Source organism: Camelus dromedarius, chromosome 3, assembly GCF_036321535.1.
Source record: "Camelus dromedarius isolate mCamDro1 chromosome 3, mCamDro1.pat, whole genome shotgun sequence".
Classification (NCBI taxonomy): Eukaryota; Metazoa; Chordata; class Mammalia; order Artiodactyla; family Camelidae; genus Camelus; species Camelus dromedarius.
In genome coordinates, this window is record NC_087438.1 from 29,729,299 (window position 1) to 29,752,761 (window position 23,463).

The 23,463-nt window shown below is 43.4% G+C and overlaps 1 protein-coding gene across 3 annotated transcripts in view; it reads left to right on the plus strand.

Annotated features, from left to right (window-relative positions):
- GHR (growth hormone receptor) overlaps positions 1-23,463 on the plus strand; it is a 238,355-nt gene that overhangs the window by 105,855 nt on the left and 109,037 nt on the right. For all 3 annotated transcript variants that reach the window (XM_011000802.3, XM_031444530.2, XM_064480357.1), the window contains exon 2: positions 3,309-3,389. In XM_011000802.3, the coding sequence (XP_010999104.3) occupies positions 3,320-3,389 (70 nt within the window). In that variant the 5' untranslated portion in view covers positions 3,309-3,319. The remainder of the gene's footprint in view (positions 1-3,308; positions 3,390-23,463) is intronic.

A 23,463-nucleotide genomic window follows, 5' to 3' on the forward strand; every position in this document is an offset into this window, starting at 1 on the left:
AGTTCAACAAATACTTGCTAATTTTAAATTAAATATAATAGAACCAATTGCTTTCTTTGGAGTTGGTCATAACATGTTGGAAAAAATATCATATTTAATCTCCATCTCTTCTCATGTCTATGGACTGTTTGATAGCCAAGGAACAAAAGTATATCCATCACTGGCCTAACTGTAATTTGGAGACCTCCTCTACTGGGCCATCTACAGAATTAAAACTCATGCCAGCTGGATCACAGGGCTTTTCAACTGGCTCTCCCTTGAGGAAGGAGGAGCAGGCAAGATGCTCAGGCATTGAGCTCAGAAATACTGTGAGTTCCATTTGCAAGAATAGAAGCTCCTCCTCCCCCCACTCCTGTGAAAATCTTGCCCTGTGCCAATAGCCAAAGAATGTGTAAATATTAGAAATTTAGAGGGATTTTCCCTAGGAAAATATTACGAACTCTAAAAACCCAATAGGCTAAGGTACAATTTAATAGACTCCTCTGAACAGTGTCTGCCTCTATTTAGATTATTGTATTGGGTAAAGGAAATCGGGGTTTTCTCCTGCTCACATCTGGCACATCGTTGATAGGTTAACATTCCAAGCTTTGTGTGTTGGCACTCTGTCTTCTCCCAGGGACATTTCATCTCCTCTAGAACCTGATAGAGGATCCTCTCCTCTAGAAGCTGCCATGCAGAGCTCTGCATAGTTGAAGGGAAGCTTACGGTCAAACCAGCCCATGCCAAGGGACATTCTGTTCATGTGATGGCACTAAAGAGAGTTCACTATGGGGGGAGGGTACAAGGAGTGGGGAGAGTGCAAAGGGGGCTACTTTCAGAGCCATCCCTACCGAGCCAGCAACAGTGGAAGGGGAACGTTGGTCTCTAATGGAACAATCAGCTCTTCCTAAATCTAGCCACGTTACTGCATCCTCTTCCCTGCTCCTCCCCTGGTTAGAGCCTTTGAGTTGGGCCCCTCTGCTCTGCTCCCACTGGCAGTGAACTGTTCTCTTCTCCTATGTGGGATGATGTCTGTTTTAAAGATCTCGCAGGGAGAGGGTATAGCTCAGTGGTAGAGTGCATGCACCAGGTCCTGGGTTCAATCCCCAGCACCTCCATTTAAAAAAAAAAAAAAATCCCCTTTTCTGCTCTAGGAGGTACAAACAGATTTTAGGTTAACTTTTCTTTGAGGATTCTCCTTTGTTTTGTGAGATAGAACATGGTCCGTGGAGACATGTTTGGCTCATAAAGGAACTGTTGGGATAATCAGTTCCTTATCTGAAGAAGCGAAGTTCATTTGGAGGCAGCAGCTTTCAAAAGTTTGGGGGTCAGAGGGGGTCAACTCCAATGCCTCTGTAGCAGAATTCACTTGTTTATAGCATCTACCACTTCTCCTGGGGATGTTTAAAGAGGTGACTTCCAAACCAGAGAAAGCGTCCTTCTGAGAAATGCAAAACTTTGCATATCCTTCTTCAGCTGGGAATATAACACGCTGCCTGGGAACTAGGATTCCCTGTTACAACCTGACAGCAAAAGTGCGTGCGCCAGGGCAGGCTTCTTTCCCTGACATGCAGTGTGTTGCAGGAGGGCCAGTAAAATTAGCGCTGTAGACAGGGCCCATTTCCTCAATGCTTTTCCTCCCTAAAAAATTACTTTTAAAATAAAATTTAAAAGGAACTATCTAGTTACCAACAGGATGACATTTTCAGCCCATAACGTATCTGTTTTTAGCCTTTTTTTGTACTTCTGCTGAAGATCTCAAACTATGATTACAGTGGCCTGTTCACCTAGGAGTAAAGGACCTTGGGAGAGATGCTCAGTGAAAGCCAATGAGGATGATGTAAGGCCACTAGCCCAGAACCTTCCAGGTTAGGAATTGAAAACATCGGTGTTTTAATAACTACAACTCGCTTTTGTCTGAACTCTCACAGTTGGCAAGGTGTCACACGCAGCCCGATCAGTGACTGTGCGGCAGCGTATGGGGGCAACCTTAGGCATGTTGGAAGTTCAGACACAGGGAGAGATTCTGTTCACATAGAGATATGTTTTCTTAGAATTTAAGAACACACAATTATATAGAACAAAAAAAGATGGGTCATCCACTGCCTAGAAATGACAGAACGTCTGAGGTTTCCTGCCTATCCAGAGTGAAGCAGCCGTCACCAGGGACCATGCCATTCCATCACTCGTGAAAACAAACATTCATGTTCATCATTTCAGCCTGATTAGGGGAAATGGAAGGTCTGTTTCATTATTATCAAGAATGTCAAGTAATAAAAATGAGGCAATAAAGGCACTCACTGGTGGAGTTATGATGTGTGATGATCCGATCTGCCTAAGTGACTTGTAAGTACAGTAACTTTATGGAACTATTACGGCTAAGCTGTAAAGCAGTTGGCCTTAGTCATCGGATCCAGCAACAACTCTCCAAAGGGCAGTCTGCGGAGTGCATGTTAAAATAGCCCAAACTTGTCTCTCTAGAGATCCAGGAGGTGGACACCTGGTGTATTTATTCCCAAGAATCTTATTTCCTGCAGGTAAAGGTGTGTGCTGACTGAGGCACGGTGATCTGTTTCCCCGTTCACCAGACTGAAGGGTTCAAGGTGTGGCCACACTTGGGATTCCAAATGGCTAAGCTGGCCACAGACGGACCCTTCTTAGAGCCTGAGGTGTTCACATTCCTGGGCCTTTCAGAGACCACATTCCTCCTGAAACTAAAACCCATGAGGACACCAGGGAGGCCACCTGGGAAGCACTGCTGTTATGTTATCTTCTGCTTCTCCCCTCCTTGCCGCTGCCTTCTAGTTAAACCTCCTTGGGATGGTTCCTTAGCACAGTGCTTTGTTGATTGAGCTCTTTTGTTCGCTGGGAAACACACGGGAGAAGTTTTACTCTTACTAAAGAAGGTTGTCTTAGTTTTCCTTTTATGGCCTGTCCAGCTCCAGGCACCTTGCGTGGTGATACTGCTGAGTTTCTATTTCCACATCAAATGAACGTGAGCCACACTGTTATTGAGGCAAGGCATGGGGGTCATTTGCCATGAGGTGGTTCTGTGGCTATCCACCGGCATGGGAAAATCTCTAGGCTCCATGTTATTTCCTGAGGCGAGCACCCACTGGAAGTAGAATTTATTCCAACCTGCTGTTTGTTCTCCTGAAAACTGTGACACTTGGAGACTCTGGGGCAGCGAAAGACTGAGGGGGATTCCTCCTGGAGCTAATGTGACTGTCAGCTCACTCACAATTTAGCCGGTCTTTAAACAGCTTTTAGTGAACATAGTCTGCTTTTAATTGCTCAGCTTTATCTTATTCCTTTTTGTGTGATTGCAGGTCCTACAGGAATGGATCTCTGGCAGCTGCTATTGACCTTGGCAGTGGCAGGCTCAGGTGATGCTTTTCCTGGGAGTGAAGGTAAGTTCTGCTTTTCCATTCCCACCCCCGGTGTTTCGAAACCACCCTGAACTTTATTAAATCTAAGTTCTTTGGATGATGTAACTAAAAGATGTAAGTTCCAAGTAGCAGCCGATAGGAAACCTGTTGTAGCTTTAAACTCGTTAAGCCGGGAGGATGTTGCTGGGGGTGTTTTAGGAGGAAGACAGTAGTCAGCTTCGGCATCTGATGCTTTCACATCAAAAATACATGCTGTAAATCATGCTGAGGACACTTCTGCTGAAGGCAAGCCAGGTCTCTTGCTCCTCGGGCTCTGGGAGAGAGAATGAAATTGCACTGAAGGGTTATTAACCTACTGATCACTCAGCTCATCTGTGACTAAGGGTATCATAGCCGACTTCCATAGCTCAGAATTAAGGCCCCTTAATCATATTCTCTGTGAGCAGAAATTGCAAATTTCAAATAAGTGTCACTTCTCACTCTCTGCATGCTTACCTTTGAAGGAAGAAACACTTGAAGTAGTTGAATAAGATACTCAGAAGTCACGAGCTTGCTTGTCCGTCTGTCATTCTCCCTCCCTTTTTATACCTTCTTCTACTGGGAAAGTCACAGTATATTCAAACTTACATCTCCTGACAGAAATAACTGAAACAAAAGAGTCATGAAAGGGCACGAAAAGGAGGGTTTTTCTGTCCAGAAAGAAAACTGTGCTCATTTTAAAGGGGTGAGGGACTTTTTAAAATATCATCTTGAGTACTTGATTTTTTTTTGTCTTTCTTGAACTTCAACCGAGGAAAGAAATCATCCATTTCTCCTAGTCTCTGACCACAGTCAGTTGTTGCTTTAAAAGTAACTAACTCCCCTGCTCACTGGGCAACTCATATTGGAAAACACAGTTTAACAGCAGAAGTAGGGCCTGAAAATGTCCTCTCTGACCTTCCAGCCAAAAATAAACCCATAGTAGTGAGCTGCTGAGGGCGACCAGAGTAACTCAGAAAACAAGAAGGGTAAAATATGTTATTTTATCCTTACAACAATTTTAAAATATTTATAGAAAAGAAGTCATAATTGTTTGAAATATTTTTGGGTCTCTCTGGTGTTATAATGTCAACATTATGCAAGTCAAACACGAAGGGAGTCGCGGGCTCCGTGTCAGCAGCTTTTCCCAGGGCTGGTTTTAGACCCTGGTTCTGAGCCAAAGAATTACAGCTGAGATCCTGCAGTGTTCCAAAGTCATGGTGGTTTAATCTCTACTTTCTTCATTAAGGTGACTTTCACTCCACTGGGCAAGGCTTGAGGAATTTTAAAAACGTGTGAACTGAACAAGTATGGCAAAGGAAATCTTTAAAGAAAATTTAAAATGTATCCCCTGCTGGAAGACTGGAGCTCAAGTTACATGTTTTTGACCTGGAGAGTCTGCAAAGAGCATCTATTTCAATGCTCTGACATTTTAGTAAACCTTTAACTTTGGAGAGGAAATGACACCACTAGCTGGTTTTATGTTTGTTTGCTTTTTGTTTTGCTTTTGGTAGTTTTTTATTTGCTTTGTTTGTTTAGGGGAAGCAAAGCATAAGAAAAGGCAATGGTTTACAGTAAATACAAGTCACATCGTTTAACAGTACTTACACATACTAAGTAATTTAGCAAAGAAAAAAGTCTTCTTTTTTTATTTTTTCTCAGTGGGCTAACCAAAATTCCTTTGTAATATGGGGCTGCTCCAGATTCTTATCTTAAAATGGCCTAGGGATTGTTAAGGATGGGTTATGATGTTTGTGTAAGAAGATGTAGATGAGCATGATTGAACATGAGTACGTGTGTGTGTGTGTGTGTGTGTGTGTGAGTTCTGGACATTTATCTGACGGTTTCAGCCAAAATGATCTTACCACATGACATGGATTGAATCTCAGATGATATTCATGGGCCATGTGTTTCTTTTTCTGCCAGGTCTGGATTGTAGCCAAATCATTTTATTTTTATTTTCTCTCCCATTGTATAAGGCAGACTGAAAATATAGGTGAGGACTTTAAAAAAAAAAAAGGGGGGGGGGAGGATACTACTGTAGTTTCACCAGCCATTCATTTGAGTTCAGTTTGGTCCGTGGAAGAGATGGTGCTGCTGAGTCAGGGATGTGGGAAGCGTCACCTGGAGAAAAGTTGCCCAGGAGCTGGAAGATGAGTGACCTGCGTGCCTGGGGAAGGCTGGCACTCAAGGCTTTGAGCAGGGTTTTTCTTGCTTGGGCAGATGAGGAATTAAAAACATCCTGGCCCTGAGAGGCTTTTTTTATTGAGTCTAATTGCCCTGTTGGAAATGTAATGAGAACTGAGCATCGAACAGCGCCATCACTGTATCAGCTAAATGTGATAGATGCTCTCTTTGTCTTTCGTCCTTGATGTTAGTCTTTACATCTGCTCCTCAAGGCAGGTTACGTCCTCTCAGGGAGAATTTCTTATTCCAAAATCAGGAATGGCCAACAGTGCTTCATCTTTAGAGGGCTTCGCAGGGTCGACTAGTTGCAGCAAACCTGCTGCTTCCGCTGATTTTAATGAGAAATGTGCATGAAGACTTAGTGGGTGCAAATACTCTTCCGAGCAGCGCCTGTTACATGTTAGGTTGTGTCTCTCCTGTTTCTCTTGGTCCCCATCTGAGCATCCTCTTTGGTCTCAGCAGCCTAAGGTGGGAGCAGGCAGGCCCCTGGCCTGAGAAAGTCCAGTCTAGTTGGGATGCGAGGAGCTCCTAGAAACTGATAAGAGGCTGTGGAGCTTTAAGGTCTAGATTGTGTGATGAATACAAACAGCGAAGATGCCCTGAAAAAGAATCAGTCCAGGTGGACTGGAATAGTTAATTCAGCAAATTCAATATGCAGGTATTTCTTTAGAGCTTTCCATCTTTAAAGATTGAATGTAGGGCTGTGAGGAATACAGTGATTCCTCCCTCAGGGGAGGTACCGTGAGTTAAGAGATGAGGTGTACGCACAAAGAACCACTGTATGAGGCAGTGTGTATTAACTCGAGAAATAGTGGCCTGAACTGTACCTCTCAGGGGAATGAAGAGAGGAGGGTCCCCGCAGGCTGTCAGGAATGAGAACTTCATGAAAAGGGTTGGTGCTGTTTCAGCAGAAATCAGAATTCTGGGTTGCAACTTGAAAAGGTTGAGAAGAGCAGGGGGCGGCTACAGGAATAGCTCGTGAGTAAAGGAGCAGCGTAAACGGAGCGCACAGGTGTAGGTATGAGGTGTACGTGGAGAACAAGCCATCCAGTTACCAGGCTTACACCGCGGGACACTGTGCTAGGCAGTGAGTAGCTCTATTTCACACATCTTTGTGCAACAAACGTTTTCTGAGCGCTTACTGTGTGGAAGGCGTAGGCTTAACTTGGCCAGCATGCATGGTACATGAGCACTATGTTTGTAATTATTCCTTTTGGACATAAACTTAGCTTAGTGAATTTGAGTTAAATTATGGGCAGCCTAGAGAGGGCGAAAGCTTCATGGAAAAGGCAGGTCTTGCTGGGCCTTGAAGGATGGTAGTAATTGGAGAGGAAGAGATGAGAGGAAGCTTATGCCGTATCCAGCAAGTCATAGTTAAAGTTGTGGGCCAGGTGGAAAGTGCTCATGCTGGTGCATTATATGTGTGTGTGTATAATATTTAGCTATAGCATATATAATAATTACATGTAATATATATGTGAGTATGTGTGTGTGTATATATATATATATATGTGTGTGTGTATATATATATATGTATATATATATGGCCTAGCTTGCAGGCAAAGCACATAATTATTCTAAATATCATTCTATACCAGTCAAGATAAAAATCTTACACTCAGAGTGCGATGCCATGTCCTAAAGGAACCAGGATCCCAAAAATAATGTTCTCCGTATATCTTTGAACATTTTTCATAAATGTATACAAGCAGACACAGCACTTATGTAAAAGAGAATACACCTCTGTTCCCATTGCTAACAGCTAAGAAATAATGACACAGTGGCAGGAACATTTTACATTTTTAAATAAACCTTACCCCTTTGTACCCCCTTGCAGATGAAGCTTTACAGAACCCTGAGAGCTTCAAGACATACAGGCCAAATTTCAAGCAAGTATTAGAGTCATGGCTGTAGTTGGTGAACAGTAAAGGAGGTACCTGCTAAAAAAAAAAAAAAAAAGGTTTCAAAAAGGAGCAATTCAAAGCTTTCCTTGAATTCACACTGGAAGTGAGGGGAAAGACCATAGAGCTTTCAATTGTTGCTGTCTTTAAAAAAAAATTACTGATGTGTGGTTGATTTACAATGTTAGTTTCAGCTGTACAGCAAAGCAATTCAGTTATACATATATATACATATATCTTTTTCAGATTCTTTTCCATTATATGTTATTATAAGATACTGAAATATAGTTTGCTGTACAGTAGGACCTTGTTTATCTATTTTAGATATAGTAGTGTGTCTCTATTAATCCCAAACTCCTAATTTATCCCTTCCCTGCCCTTTCCTCTTTGGTAATCATAGTTTGTTTTCTATGTCCTTGAGTCTATTTTTGGTTTGTAAATAAAATTTGTATCTTTTTTTTTTTAGATTCCACATGTAAGTGATATCATGTGGTATTTGTCTTTCTCTGTCTGACTTACTTCACTTAATATGATCATCTCTAAGACCATCCATGTTGCTGCAAATGGCGTTATTTTATTCTTTTTGTGGCAGAGTAGTATTCCATTGTGTATATAGACCACATCTTCTTTATCTAGTCATCTGTCAAGGACATTTTGTCATCTGCCAAGACATTCCATGTCTTGACTATTGTATATAGTGCTGATTGCTGCTATCTTTACTTCATCAAGAGGCAAGAAGAAATTTTAATCTCTTCTAGTGCCACATACATCAGCAGCCCTACGTCACCTGGTCCTCCTGGTGTCACATACAGCTGTGACACTGGAGTTCAGCAGGTTGTAGCAGGCCAGGTGACAGCCCTTCTGATCTCATCTCTCTGGATAGTGCTAATGAAAAATGTGCATAGACCTTTGTGGATGATGACACAAAACAGTCAGCAAGTTTATATTGAGCACTTTTATGGATTCAAGGATGCATTTTCAGTTTGTTTCTGCTCTTAAGGGGCTCATGGTCCTTAAGGAGCAGGAGAAGGCAGGCAAATAAGCATAATTTATTCAGGGTCCTCTGAGGTTATTAAAGAGCTTTAAGCAGGGAAATAATGAGACTGTTAGATTTTCATTTTCAAAATAATACTGGTAAGAGAATAAAAGTGAATTCGAGAGAGAAGAACGTGGTGGAAGGTGGTAATTATAGGTTAGGAGAGAGGATGCAGGTGTGACAGTGGTGGATTACAGACAGATGTTGAGGAGAACTTGGAGTCCAATTACATGTGGATTTTTGACCAGGAACTGGCAGAGCTTTCTTACTCCATCCATGTCAAAGTTTCTGCATCTTCAGTTCGTGTTATCAGCATCAGCAGTGACGCACTTTTAATACGGAGAAACCGGAGCACAGCTCAGCCTGGTAGCAGTGAAGCGGTACTTAGGGAACAGCTCCGTGGTGGGGAAATGCTGAGACTGAGGCCAGCAGAGTATCTAAGCAACCTTTCTTTCATACCATTTCCCGAAACCCCCCTGCCTGTGCCTAGCCCGGGTCACACAGCTATCTGCTCCCCTCTGCCATGAGTCTTGCTGTGGCATGGCTGCTGTGCCCCAAGGATCCATGGTGGGGACAAAGGCCAGAGCTGCCTCCGCAAGTAGTCTCTGGACATTTGCAACTAGATCACAAGACCCTGACATACCTCCAGATATTTGCTCATCCCTAGAGTATGTACTTACAAAATACAATAAAATATACGCAGGCTGAGTTGAGGGCAGCAAAACCAGGCACCGAGCAGAATCCAGGAGGTCGGTGAGGCTTACGTAGCAGCTGTGTGACTCACCCCCTACAAAGCGGCTGGCAGTGTGAGTGAGTAGGTTGGTGTCTCAGCTAATTGGCAGTAAAAAGGACCAGGACCACCCAAGAATAGTCTGAACCTTAACTGTTCAGTTCAAACATGCCAGTGATGGACTGAATTTCCAGTCTCCTGCCTTAGATGACTGTCATTACAGGACAAGAGCCAGTCCCAGTGGGCAGAATGTCGCCACACACTTTGGGTCAGTAGCTTAAATGAGAGCTCCTGCTATGGGGGAGACAGGAACGGTGTTGACATACAGCACTTGACGTGTGGTGACGGCCACCAGCTCCTGTTCATCAACACACCTGGTTTTCAACCTCTAGCAGCAGCTAACCTAGGTTCAACTACACAGAAGTCTACACCAGCTTGGACCGGCCCAGCCAGCCTCTGCCTGAGACTGTCCTGTACAACTTATGGGCACAGGGTCCCCCAGTCACCCAGCCCTTTCCCTACAAAACCCTCTCAGGGAGAACCTGTGAGTGGTGGTTTTCTCCTCACCCTGATTTTTAAGTCAGTGGGTTACTTTCCCAGAATTGGTTGAGTTTAAACCCATAACCTTAAACTGGGTATGATAGAGAATTTAGTTGGAGAATTCAGAGCCATCCACAAAGGCATCTTTGGGGCCTACCCCCCGCCCCCACCCCATTCCTTGTAACTGCCTGCTGACCCACAGGTCATCAGGCAGAATCACCAGCCGCCACAACGCAAGGACCACCCTCATCTTTCACAAGCAGCAGGCACCCCGGTCCCATTTTGGCTTTTCTAGCAACACTCACATTGCTGTCAACAGTGTCATCCCTCAAAACCAGAGTGAAGCTCCCTCTGCATCTGTAGTTAGCAGCATAAAGGCGGTGATGACGTGTGACATAAACACACTTTGAAACCTGATGCGGCTGGTCCTACAGAGTGGATTCCGGGCACCCCATCTGCCCGTCACCGCGCGACCCGGGAGGCCCCGGGGCCTGGAGCACTGCTTTAGCCTCAACTGCCAGTTGGGCTTTTCTCGGGTCTATGTTTCCCAAATGCGTCCAAAACAACTTCACAGTATTTCATCAGATACGTCTAAGGAATCTCCATTTCTGTTTATACAACTTACCAGCCTTAAGCCTCAGCTAATTACAGTGTCTGTGTGGCATTTCCACAGCAGTGTTGCAGGTGTTAGAGCGTGATGACCGGGTCCCAGCCGTGGAGGAAATGTTTCAGGATGTCAGATGCTCTCAGCAAGAGGCAAGGCACAGAGGATGGGCAGAAGGGCAGCAGGTGGAGGAGGATGAGGGGCAGGGAGGTGACATTTGTTGTGTGTCCCTCTTGTAAATGAAGTTATCTGACATCTGTGTTTCAAGCTGTGTGACAGGGCCTGGACTGAGCTTGAAATACATGCAATGGGTTTTCAAATGATTGACAGAATGACCTCTGCATACTCTGTGTGGTAAGTAGGTATGGACTTAAAACTCTCTAGAATTTTAAAATTCATGAAGGATGTTTTGCTCATCCCTGTATCCCCATCCTCTAGTGTTCTGACACATAGACTAGATCTTCCTTTATTTGTTAAGGGAACTGGCATCTAAATCCTGACCTGGGACTTCCCCAGTCATACCCCACAACTGTCCCTGTTCTTTCCAGTCCCAACCAGGCAGTGGCTGAATTTGGACCCCTTTCCAGTAGGAGGGGTCTGGAAATAGCCACGCAGCTGTAGAAGGTATTCTCCCAGAAGCCCCAAGCATCTGTGCCGTACGCTCTGATTTGTGGGCTTTCCCTGTGGATGGAATGATCTCGTTTCCCTGCTATATAATTCAGGTGCCCCCAGAGCCAGAACTTTGCCCAACACACCAGTGCCTGGGAGCCTGATGCCCTTCCTAAATTTTGCCAACCTTTTCCCAGGTGACTGACCTCTGTATCCCATGCACACATCTTGCATTGAATGAACCAGTCACCCAGCATCTACCACCTGACACCACCTTTATCTGTGCCCCACCTCCCTGATTAAAACTCCTCAAATATTGACAGAAAGAGGTATAATGAGGCCTCCAGATTCCAAGTCCACATTTTTCTGCCCCTTTGAACATTGGACTTTAGGTTACGAAAGCCCCTGTTTGGGAGTCCTGTGGAGAGCTGGAGCAGTTTTCCCAGCCTCATCCCTTAAATAATCAGATTTTTCCAATTTTCCAAGGAGAGCCCATCTTGAAGTATGAAGCCCTCAAAGTTAAAAGACAGTTATGCTGATAAAATCCCTCATTTCCTGACCCTTGAATATGAAAAAAGCAGCATTTTGTATAATCTACTTTTTCAGCAAAATCTTGCAAATTTATGGAAGGAGAAATAATATTCAGAATATCTGACTTGTGGATGGCCATGTGTGTGTCAGTATTAATAGAGTCACACTAGTGGAGATAGAATTGATGGTGTTTACCACACTATATTTTGGGGAGCCTTGACTTCCCCAAAAAGGAGAGCTCATTTTTGAGGGAAGGACCATTTGTGGCTGCCTAACTTTCAGGACCCACCCTCCCTCCTCCGCTACCCAGCCGTTGGCTCACCTGTTTCCGTGGTTGGAGCAAGAATCACCAGCCTTTTCTTAACAATAGCCAGTGATGAAGGGGTGTGTTTGTGAAGAGGGCAGGGCAGTTGGGGCAATGGGGGACGTCAGTCACAGCACCCTGCCTGTGTCAGGGCACAGCTGGACTGGATGGGCTTGTGAGGGGGAGAAAACCCTGAAGCATGGAGATGCTGTGCTCAGACAGCCCTAGCTGGGTTTACAGACTGGTTTATGACTGTGCCCGACGTCCCCTGTGAGCCGTGCCAGCACCCTGGTCCTAGTGTTCGCTCTGAACCTCGTAAGCACGGTTGACTAGCTCTCTCTCCCTTCACAGCTATTACTAAGCCTGACTTCCTGGAAAGCTCTTATCGAGGAACAGAAAGAGCTAGATTAACTTTTGTGCATACCCTGGCTGTGTTTGCCTGTCACATTCATGTTTATATAGACGTGATGGGTGTGAAAGGCGAAAGTGTAGTTACTCCGCAGTATGAGCTCACTGTCTTGTCCTATTTCTGTGTACAAATGCTAAAAACCTGGATTCTTATATCTAAAAAAAAAGAACTTAGTTTGAGGAAAAAAATAGAAGCCTGTGAAAAACAAAAAAGGATATAAAACACTTTCATTAGCATAACATGTATCCAAATGAAACTCTTCCCTAACCGTCCAAAACCATTGAACTTTGGTGGGAGGTGATTTCTCCAACGTGTTAGTTGAGAGTGGATTGTTATAAACCCACAGTCAGAAGCCTTTGATGTGGGGGAGAGTCAGCTGATGCCTTAAAGCAGAAGGTAGAAGGAGAAGACCGAAATTCCAGGCTAAAGTGAGGAGAACGTGGCCGCCGCTCAGCCCACAGTTGGCATTCAGCAAATGCCATGTAGACCACTGATTGATTTCTGTGGTTAGTTCTTAGGAGCCCAGTTTGATCTGCATTTGACTTGGTTATACATGATGTCCCCCTGGTACTGTGATCCTGTCCTTGGCTATCGCTTCCTTGGGGCAACAACAATCAGCCAGAAGCTTAGATTATCAGAGGGTAAAAGAGACCCATGGAGGAACCCCGTTGGGGGAGAGGAGAGACTGCTCACGTGGCCTTGGCTGTGACTCAGAGGACACAAAGAGGTGCTGAGGGAGTAGGACCAGTGAGCAAGTCTCTGCAGCCAGTCACATCTGACTGCTGCTTCCTCCTCTGCCTGGGTCAGGAGAAGCAGTCTAGATTAGGGATTTCAGAGCATCGATCTTGAACTTTGTCAGAGCTCGGTTGGGATCCCAGATCTAGCATGTATGAGTTGCATGATTTTTTTTTTTTTAGGTCCAGTTCCCTAGAAGCCAGGTGCTGAGACGAGGGTTCAAATGAAAGTGGATTATTAGAAAATGTTCTAAGGAGAAACTGACAGGGGAGTGGGGAAAAAGACAGGGCAGTGGGGTGGCTGCTGAGGCTGGTGTCTGGTCAGCCCTCTCGGGAGGCAGTGTTTCAAGTTGTCCAGAACCACTCGCTCTCTGTTGATGGTTAAGAGCTGACCCCAGGAGGACATTGATTCCGAGACATGCTCAGCCCTCCAGGTGCAGAGCAGGATAGCTTCAGCAGCTTGCAGGCAGCTAACAGAGAGAGACAGGTGCTGGGTGCTGGGAGTGAGAATACACAGGCAGTCTGTGCACAAAAATGGTTACGGGATCTGCATCAGCAAAGCACTGACAGAATGTGCTACCAAGGCTTTGTAGTTTCTTACACTCTCTGAGCCTCAGTTTTCTCATCTGTTACATGGGAAGAAAATTACATGTTTAAAACCATCAAGGAGGTAACCACAGTAAAGTACCTGCTCAGATGACACAGGAAAAGCACAAAAGTATTCAACAGGTGGTAACTGACTGCTTCTGGTTGAGTTACTGCAAACCCTGGGGTCTAAATAAACATGCAAATTAAACAGATGTGTAGAACTTGATTTGTAACAAGGGAAGCCTAAAAGAAGCAGTTCAGTTGCTTGAGGAAGTTTTGGAAACTAAAGATAATTTTAATAATGATTCCAGAAAACGCTCTAAAAGAGGATTCTAGTGATGAAAATGCTCTCAACAATAGAACAAGGACATGATGGTGTAAAGTTTCATAAAACAGGACACTGTTCTTCATGGTTTTAACAAGGAACACTCAGAGGGTAAGTCTGATAAAACCTTAGTGCTCTGGTTCTTATGCTTCAAATAAAGTTAATTCTGATCAGTATAGCAAGTGGGTCTGTAGTGAGTTGATGCTGGGAGTGACACTAGGCAACTCAATTAGTCCAACCAGCATTCTATGAGCACTTGCCTTGTGCAGACACGATGCCAAGAAGAGTGAGGCACAGGTTCCCAGATTAGTCACCAAGTGGACTGGGGATGTGGAGAGAGAATTAAAACCAGTTCACTGAAGCATTTTCGTGGATCCAGTGTACTTTATACTTGTTACCTTGGTTAATCCCCACAGCAATGGCAAGAGGGAAGTTCCATTATTACTTTGTTTCAGGTAAGGACACCAAGAGTAATTACGTAACTAGTTAATATAACTGGTGAAGGCCGAAGTGGCAGTCTGGCCCCGACAGTCTGAGCCCTGAGTACACATTACACGGACCCACGTGCCCTGGGGCTCCCATGGCGGTTAACTGAACTACAGCACTCACCTCTGTGAGAATTTGAGCTCACTTACAGAAGTTGCATTTGTTTTCCTTGCTCAGGCTAGGTAAAGAATCATAGTTATATTATGACAAAGAGACAGGAGGTGATTCTGTGAACTCCTTCTGTAAATCCTCTAAGATTCAGATTCATTAAGTTTAACGTAGCAATTTGACTTTCGATGTTGGACCCCATTACTTCATATGTTAAGTATTCTATATACTTACATATAAATATAAAACTTATGATAAGTTATGGGGAATTTCCTCAGAGCAAGTGGGCATCTCTTCCTGAGGCTAAACCCAAAGTTTGTGGGGACAGACGCCACCTCTTCTACTTTGAAGAAAATCGATGAAAGGTACCTCCTGAGCCACTGAACAGCACCCGCTGGTACTGTCAGCCCTGTTATTTACAAGGCTCTCCCCGCATTGTTCTAGGGAGGCTGTCTTACAAGATCAATTCTACATCATTCGTGGATTCTCCATGAATGCTGAAGCTCTCAAATTAAAGGAAAACCAGCTCCCCTCTCTACTAACATGGCTAGAGAGTTACACTACACACACACTCACTGTTACACTGTATACTTTTGCCTGTTTCTAAATGTACCTCCTTACCCAAAGCTTTCCCATCTTCATAGAATTAACATTCCCTATTTTGTGTGTAGGACTTGTCTTGGGTATAACATTATTCTTGTACCATTTTTTTGGATAAGATTTGTCCATATAAAACAGTAGGAGTGAAACCAAGCTTAGGAGAAGAGGGTTCCATTCACTGGAATTTCTTTTCATGTTGCTCTTTAAGGGTCAAGGGGCAAATTGTCAGAAAAGAAAACTGTACCAAGAAATTAATTAAAAACAAATTTGGGAGGTCTTTTTTTGCCATTAGTGATCTCACCTAATGGTGTGATGGGAAAAAAACATTAACTAATCACTAACTTTGGGTTATGAATCCAATTCTGTTAATAATCAACTTTGTGCTTATGGGCAAAAGCTGTTAATTTCTATAAACTCCATTGCTGATATATTATTAAAACTTTTCAGGAAGAAAAAAATCAAATCTGTCCCTCTCAACTCCCATATTGTTTTTTCTATCATTTCTCAGATAGGGATGAGGTGCTTGGCAAGGGATTCCCTCATGACAAGCCCTGCCTACAGGCCTTTGTGATAGACCTTCTCCTGGGCTTTTTTTTTTTTTTTTTTTTTTTTTTTTTCAGAAAAATCAGTGACTAGAGTGAAGACAAGGAAGGCAGACTCACAAAGTCTATGGATGGTGCAAAACCAGGGATAGCTCATGTGCCGAATGACAGGTGTAGGATTCGGGGTATCTTGACAGCCGTCAATAGAGGGGCCAAAGCTGTAAGATAAAATTTGATAGGGATAAATTAAAGTCCTGTTTTTAGGTTTTATAAAATCATAAGTGAAGTGACATCACTTGCTCACAGCAAGTCCTCTGTACAAGACTTGAAGTTATTTAGCTCATTGCAAGTATATAATTTAACTAACCTGTTACAGTGTAGCTACCAAAGTCAGCTAGCTCAGGCTGCCTTCATACAAACAGAGGGTCTAGAACAAGTCAATCACCAGTCCTCCAGACTCTGCACTGGCCATGACATACCTAGAATAATCTGGTGAGTTCCAGACATTGAGATTTAAGAAAAATATTGGCAGACCAAAACAAAGCAATCTTATTGGTGAAGATTCTTCAAATCACACAAAAGGAACTGGAGATGTTTAGTCTGAGAGTGATGATGGGGCGATGGTAAGGTATTTGTTTTAAAAAACATATGTTGATGAGGGCTTTAATCCATTCTGTTTAGAAAGCATGGAGAGAGAATATACCAAAAATGTAGACTTTGGGAACCAAACGTGCACATAGGAATTTCAGCCCTATCAGTTTCAACTCTGTGACTGAGCAAATTGTTTATCAGCACTTCTGTTTCTCATCTTGAAACAGAGGTAATAATACCTTGTTCAGAAAGCCGTCCATGATCTGGCACATTAAGTACCTGGCAGAGTGACTGGTGAGAGTTAGCCTTTTTGTAAAGGACAGTCGCCTCTTGCTTTACCTTCTCGTTAAAACAAGGGCAATTAGGTTGCTTGTTTAGAAAAGTACTCTATTCCCGTTGCTATTATCCCAAAGTAGAATGAGTTACCGGTCAGACAGGGCTGGGGTTAATGTGCAGGAGAGGAGACCTGACCCGCCAAGTCTCGCTCTTGTCCAAAAACAGCTTCCTGGAATAATTCTGACTTTACACAGTAAATTTCCAGGTATAATTTCATATGGATAAATAATTCAGCAAAGTTTTCAAAGGCAGGACATCATTGGGTAAGATGATCTCTAAGATTCCTTTGTCCTCCCTGTTCTCTGCGGGGCTGTGTTGTCGGAATTGACGTTCCCTGGAACGTGCACTTCACTGCTGGAGATTGAGTTATAAAAGATCCGAATGTGTTACTCCACCACCTGGGAAGTTAGGGAATCATTCTTGTAAGTTATAGAGGCTCTTCAGTTGTGACAAACAAAAGGGACTTCTAGCTCCCTCTTTACAGTTCTCTGTACTACTGAGGTGCCATCAGCTCCTGCTTAATCCCACCCAGTCATGGAGGATTTTCTCAAAGGCAAAAGGCAGAATTGACAGTATTTCGATGTTGGGTTTCCTATTAAACAGCTCATATTTTCACCCATTTAGTCCTCTCTAGCTGTCCTCCTAGGAACTTTAATTATAAGAAACATAGGAACTTGTAAATGTTCTAAGAGATCTCAGACAGTGAATTCATTCTTCTTGAGATGCATGAAAGTGTCAGGTACTTCCAAGCTGCACCCAAGTGCCTTCTCTAAAAGAAAATGATTTGCAAATCGAACGTTCATCCTGGGTCAACCACTGGGAATCAAACCGTGAACTTGCTATCCCCATGCTTTTGAGTTGGTTTGGTGTATGTTTTTTAGGACTATGACTGAATGCAGGGTTTAATACTGTACACTGAGTAATCATAGGATGTACTTGGTCAGAAAAGTATGTTGGACAGAAGCTCTCAGAACGTAGGGTTACAACAGTTTTCAGAGATCGAAGGCCTAGATGAGGGTCAACCTTGGCACTATTGACATTTCAGACTAGGTATTTTTGTGTGTGGTGGGAGGTGTCCTGTGCATTGTAACATGGTTAGCAGCATCCATGACCTCTGTCTACTAGGTGGTGCCCTCCACCCTCAGCTGAAAGAACCAAAGCATCTCCAGACATTGCTAAGTGGTTCCTGGTTGGGGGCGGGGGGAGGGGAGGTGAATGGCCCCTATTTGAGAACCACTGGCCTAGATCTGGTGATTGCATGTTGAACTGACTGTGCCCAGGATTGTTGCAGGGGTCAAGTTAGAGAAAGCATGTTCATATTCTTTTAAAAGTAAAAGAAATATTTATATGTGGCATTACAGTGCAGCCCTTGTCTTTTCACTGGTTCATTTGTTCACCCAAGATTTTTTTCTTTTTTGAGCCAAGTGCTAGAGACCCTTCAATAAATAAACCTTGAGAGGCTGAAAGGTTTGCCAGATAAACTAAGAAGTTAGAAGAAAAAGAGGGATCGTGTAAGAAAGCCTATCATGAGTGTATGTCTATAACATGCACAAAATGTGTGTGAGCCCCAAGAAAGTTAGCCTTTGACCCAAATCATAGAAAACCCACTGGACTGTACAGCTGGAACTCTGTAATAGCAACTACCATTCGACTAATTGTGACTAATTCTCCTTCATCCAATAACATACATCATGCAGTTTTGCCAGGAGAATTTAAGGGGCATGCTGACAGCATTCAACACTGATTCAGGTATTATTTTTAGGGCTACTCTTAAAGTAGTCTGAGATCTGAATGAGCATCTTAAGAATTGAACTTGTCCCAGACACCTATTATTTTCTCCCGTCTTTTTTCATACCTGCTCCAATGATAACAAACAAACAAGCAAAAATAAAGACAAACACCAATTCAGATTTCTTTCAGTAGAAAAATATCCGAGGCACTACAGAATAAAACAGGAAGCTCCATCCTGAGTATATTCTTCAAATGGACCTCGGTTGATTGATTTTAGGTCTGTTGATTCAAAAAGAATCACTCTTAGAATCATGAACACCTGTCTTCAACTCTGAATCTGACATTGTATATTTAGGTAGAAATCATTCTGCCTAGTAATTTCCTGCTAGTACCAAGGAGATTGGGTTAACCGTTGTGAAAGTACCAGAATTTCCAAACTTTATTCCAGAGTCTACTACATTAAAAATTCATTAACAAGGAGACTCCATATAAAAGCTGGTGAGCCTAATGGAGCCACATTCACATTGAAGCATTTCCCCCCTTCAAACCTGCCTGTGATTTTACCTGCTCCACATTGTGGAGGTCCTGGTAGGTTGAAAAGAGCAAGAGTTGGTAGCTTTTGCATGAGCTGCACTAGTGGTTATGAGTCACAATTGTTTTGGAAGATCACCCTTAAGGTCTGTCACTCAGGCTTGTTTATGAGGAATGCAACAACTTAAACATCAGTTAACAGATCCCCCTGAATGCACGGTCACATCTGAGGGCTTCCGGCAAGTGCTTCCTGTCACTTCTCCCTCGACAGCTTCACGAATTAAAGCCTGGTGCAGTGAACTGGGAGACATCCGTGAGCATTTATTAAAAGAAGCACAGTGGGGTATGGTAACTGTCCGGCCAGCTGTTGAAATTAATATAATTGGTGTGAGATTACATTTCATCCGTCTTAAAACTTGCCTTTTACCACCAGAAAAATCAATCTCCACATTTAAGGTTACATTAATATGGAACATTCCACATACTGAACTGCCTGTCACTTGCCTTCAGAATAACCACGCTATCCTGTTTTCTAAAGCATTACAAGTGAAACAGCCAACAAGGATCTTGTGGTACATTCGAATCCTTGTGAAAACTTCTCCAACATACTTTTTTAAATCTCAATTTGATTATATTTATGAGAAACACACATACCGTATATAGAACAAGCATGTATTGATAGCCAGTATTTGATGGTTGTTATGAAAGCCAAGTCTGTATGATGATTTTTAAATCAGGAATTTATTGGCTATTTTCATGTCTGATCTCTGGCTTATGCTATCTTTAGCTTCCCTCACTTAAATAAATTTAAAAAAAACTATGCTTTTTATGAAGTTACCAGGCATTAATTGATTCATGAAATATTTTTTGAGCATTTTTTGTGCCAGGTGCTTGGAGTGCCTCAGTGACCAGGAAAGATTAAAAAATCCTGCTTGCCTTAGTAGGGTGTGGGTCTGTGTGTATGTGTGTTCTGAAGGGGATGTGTGGGTAGGTGAGGCAAATGAGAAGCTATAAAAATAGTAATTAAATTGTCTAGTATGTTAGCAGGTGGAAAGGGCTCTGGAGAACCACTCTGTTTATTCCTCATTGGAGTGTACCCAAAAGTTGATCTTGAAATATTTTTGTATGAATCTCCTAGGTTTTAAATGTTAGAAACCAGTTCAACATGATCTGACATAAACATGTCCCCATGGTCCGTCTGGCAGCGACAGCACAAACCCTTTCTGCTTGCTGCCGAGGAAGCCCAGGCCCAGAGGGGTTAAACGACTTGCCCGAGACTCCAGCAGGTACCAGCCCCAGCAGGGCTGAGATGCAGGCTTCTGCTCTGGTGCACATTCCTCCGTGACTTAGCCTCTGATAGCAAGCAACCTAATGGGTAGAATCTGTTTGGAAATACGCTTTGAAATGTTAGAAAATTAGAAGCATCTTAAGATGCATGCTGAGTAGTATCCTCAGTGGCCGAGTGGTCAACAGCAGAAGGGAGATTTTGAAATCTATGAATTAGGTTGAAACAAGACCCTTGTGAAATTACCCTGCTGTCCCCCTGTGGCAGGCCAGCCGCAGAATCTTGACCCTCATTCTTCCACCCTCCTTCATCTTCCTCACTCATAAATGACCACCGACCATTCTCCTGCTTCCTGGAGAAGACTCAGCTAGAGACGGGTCTGTGGTCTTGCCATCACAGCTTTCTCTTATTCCTGTCTCCTTTCCCGTTCTGCCTATACCTGGACTTGCATCATTCCTAGAGTTCCACTAAATCACTTGATGAAAAGATTGTTTATAAATCCAGGTTAAGAACAGAACTGAAGAGGCATCGGAAGTGGTCATGGACTGGAAAGAGCTGCACTCAACAGGTGAGTCCTAGACTCACCACCGTAGTAAGGCAGCCTTGCTGGAACTTGGTTTCCCTAACTGTACATGGGGTTCTAAAATCTTCCTACTTACAGGCTTGCTGTGAGGATTAAAATGTTAAGGGAGATTGTCTCTGTAATAGCGCTCTGAAAACAGTAACTTGCAATCCACACTCTAGCAATTTCGGTTACTTCTGCCGCTTTTTTCTCTAAAGACAAGTTACTAGAGGGATAGACAAGTTAACCATTATTTTGAAGGTTGCTTTAGGCATATTTTATGTTAGTGACATTAGCCTTGAGAGTTGGAAGGGACCTCAGACACCCTGATGGGACCAACCTTGGCTGTTACTCAGAATAAGATGGAAGTTTATTGAAAAATAGGGATTCAGAAGCTCCATGCCTAGAGATTGTGATGCATAAGCCCTAGAGTGATGCCCTGGAGTTTATTTGTTTGTGTGTTATGTGTTTGTGTGTATGTGTTTTAGGAAAACTCAAAACAGGAATCTGAAGATTTAATGGTTTGGAAACCCTTGCTCCAAATTCCTACTAATGCTGAACTCTCTCCTTCCATCCCTGGCTTCGCTAGAAATGGAAAACCACTAATCACTCAGGCTCTCATCTTTTCCATCAGTTGACATGCCCCCTTGCACCCCTATTACTTGGCACCCCGCCTTGACAGCTGTGGTTGCCAAGCCTTGACATTGAGCCATGTGGACATCCTCTCCCTTCCACCTACTGCCCTCTAGTGGAGGTGCTGACTAGCAGCAAAATGTTTAACCCGGAGCCACCAGGGGTTGGCAACTCCCCAAGGAGATATCCACAGACCACAGCTATGAGAGGAATCGTTAGGATAGTCTCAAGCTGATGGGACACTGTTTGCACAAAACTTAAATTTAGAGCAGAGCTTTTTAAAGACCCCAGCATCTGTTTATGGGTTTTTCCCCCAGGTTTCAGAAATCTACCTGGAAAAGATTATCCTTGGGATATTTTTGCTTCCTTGTCCTCCCTTCTCACATTTACACAAATTCTACCTCTTGTAAATGAAGTTGATTTCTCCCTACCTCCCTCAACCTTTGGGGTTTTTTTAATTTCGCAAAAAAATGAAAGGATGTATTTTTTTTAATCCTCACACTTTAGAAACTTCGGGTCACCAGGTGAAAGGGATGGACGTAAACCCAACATTAACAGTGTGATGGACACTTAGACAATGTGCTCACCTTGCGTCCCTCCAAGACCCTGGGAGGGGCCCGTGGTCACCCTCTTACCCGGCAGGCAGTGAGGTTAAGAGAGTTTGAGAAGATGATGATATGTCCCCCAGCAAAGGACAAGCTAGAGCTAGAACTCAGGTCTGGCTGATGGAGGGCCTCCAGGAGTCCCTCTCATGTGCTCTGCTACCGCCACACAGTGACTGCGTAGTCTTCTGCTTAGTAATACGGGAGTAGTAACTTTCATGATCAATAGCATTCTCTCATGGTACTATATTCATGATAAAGTCATTAACTCTTCTTTTAATGAGTGTTTAATAATCAGCGTTTCTCTGCATAATCCTTAGTTCCTCATTTTAATACTCTTGCATCCAGAATTGTTTAGCAAAGGAACTTGGCAGGTTGGGTGAGTTTGAGTAGGAAGTGAGGGCAGTAATAGCTGCAAAACTGGTGGAAAGTTGAGACTGGATATCACAGGGTAAATACCACATACCCCTGCAAGCTCTGGTGAAACCGAACAGCTGTTTGTATTAGCCACTGGAGCAGAACTCACAGGCCAAGCTCTGATACAAATTCTGTGCGTGTGTGTGTGTGTGTGTGTGTCTGTCCATCCGTCCATCCCCCACAGGAGCCTGCATGACTGCTACACCAGCGTGAAGGTACCCTTTATGTGGTAGTAGTTTTTCACTCTTCTTTTATTCTTGATTGTTAATATATTGGTAATGTTTTCATTAACCTTTTTCTTAAGGAACATAAATAGATTCCACTTGACTGATTTTTCTTTTCTTACCATTGTATGTCATAATTACGGGAATGCAGTCATACAACCTATTTAATGCCTTACCTGGAATTTGTGTACACACACACACACACACACGTGAACCTTTTCCCCTGTAATGATAGAAAACACAGCTCTATGTAGAGAGGGGAGTTTGCTTTGTGTCCCAGACCCACCCTTTCCTCTGTCTATGAACAAGGCAGGGTGGAAAGAACAATATTCAGGACCTGGATTCCAGTTCTGGGCCCTCCTGCCATTTTGAAACTTTGTTACCTTGGCCAGGCAGCTGAATTTCAATGGGCCACAGTTCCCAACATAAAACCAGGATTAGATCACATAGAAGCGATGGAGCAGGCTGGTCTGAAGGCCTTTCCACCTCTGTGAGCTGTGCCTTCATTTGTGCCACAGGTGAAGCCCCTGAATAGTTAAATGGACCTCGTGTTAATTAAAATTAAGTAGCCATTGGCTGAGTCTGCTTTCCCACTGGCTTGCATGAAGGATGCTTTTCCTCTCTGAAGGTACTCAACCAGAGGATTCCTTCCATCTGGCTTTCTCCCTTGTGGTTCTTCTAGTTTGTAGATAGCCTATAAACAAACTGGCATAGTTAAAGGGATCCAAGATTAAGCCTCGATAAAACACATATGCCTGTGTAAATAATAAAGTCTTACTTATGATTGAAGTTTATTTTGTTGTGAGTTCAGGTTTTCCTGTGGAGGGCACCTCTGGCTAGACAGTTGGAGGCTGAGCTCCAGGCCGTGGGTAGTTGTCCAAGCCCCACCCCCAGAATGTTCCATTGGACTTTCTGTGCTTCTTTCCTACAA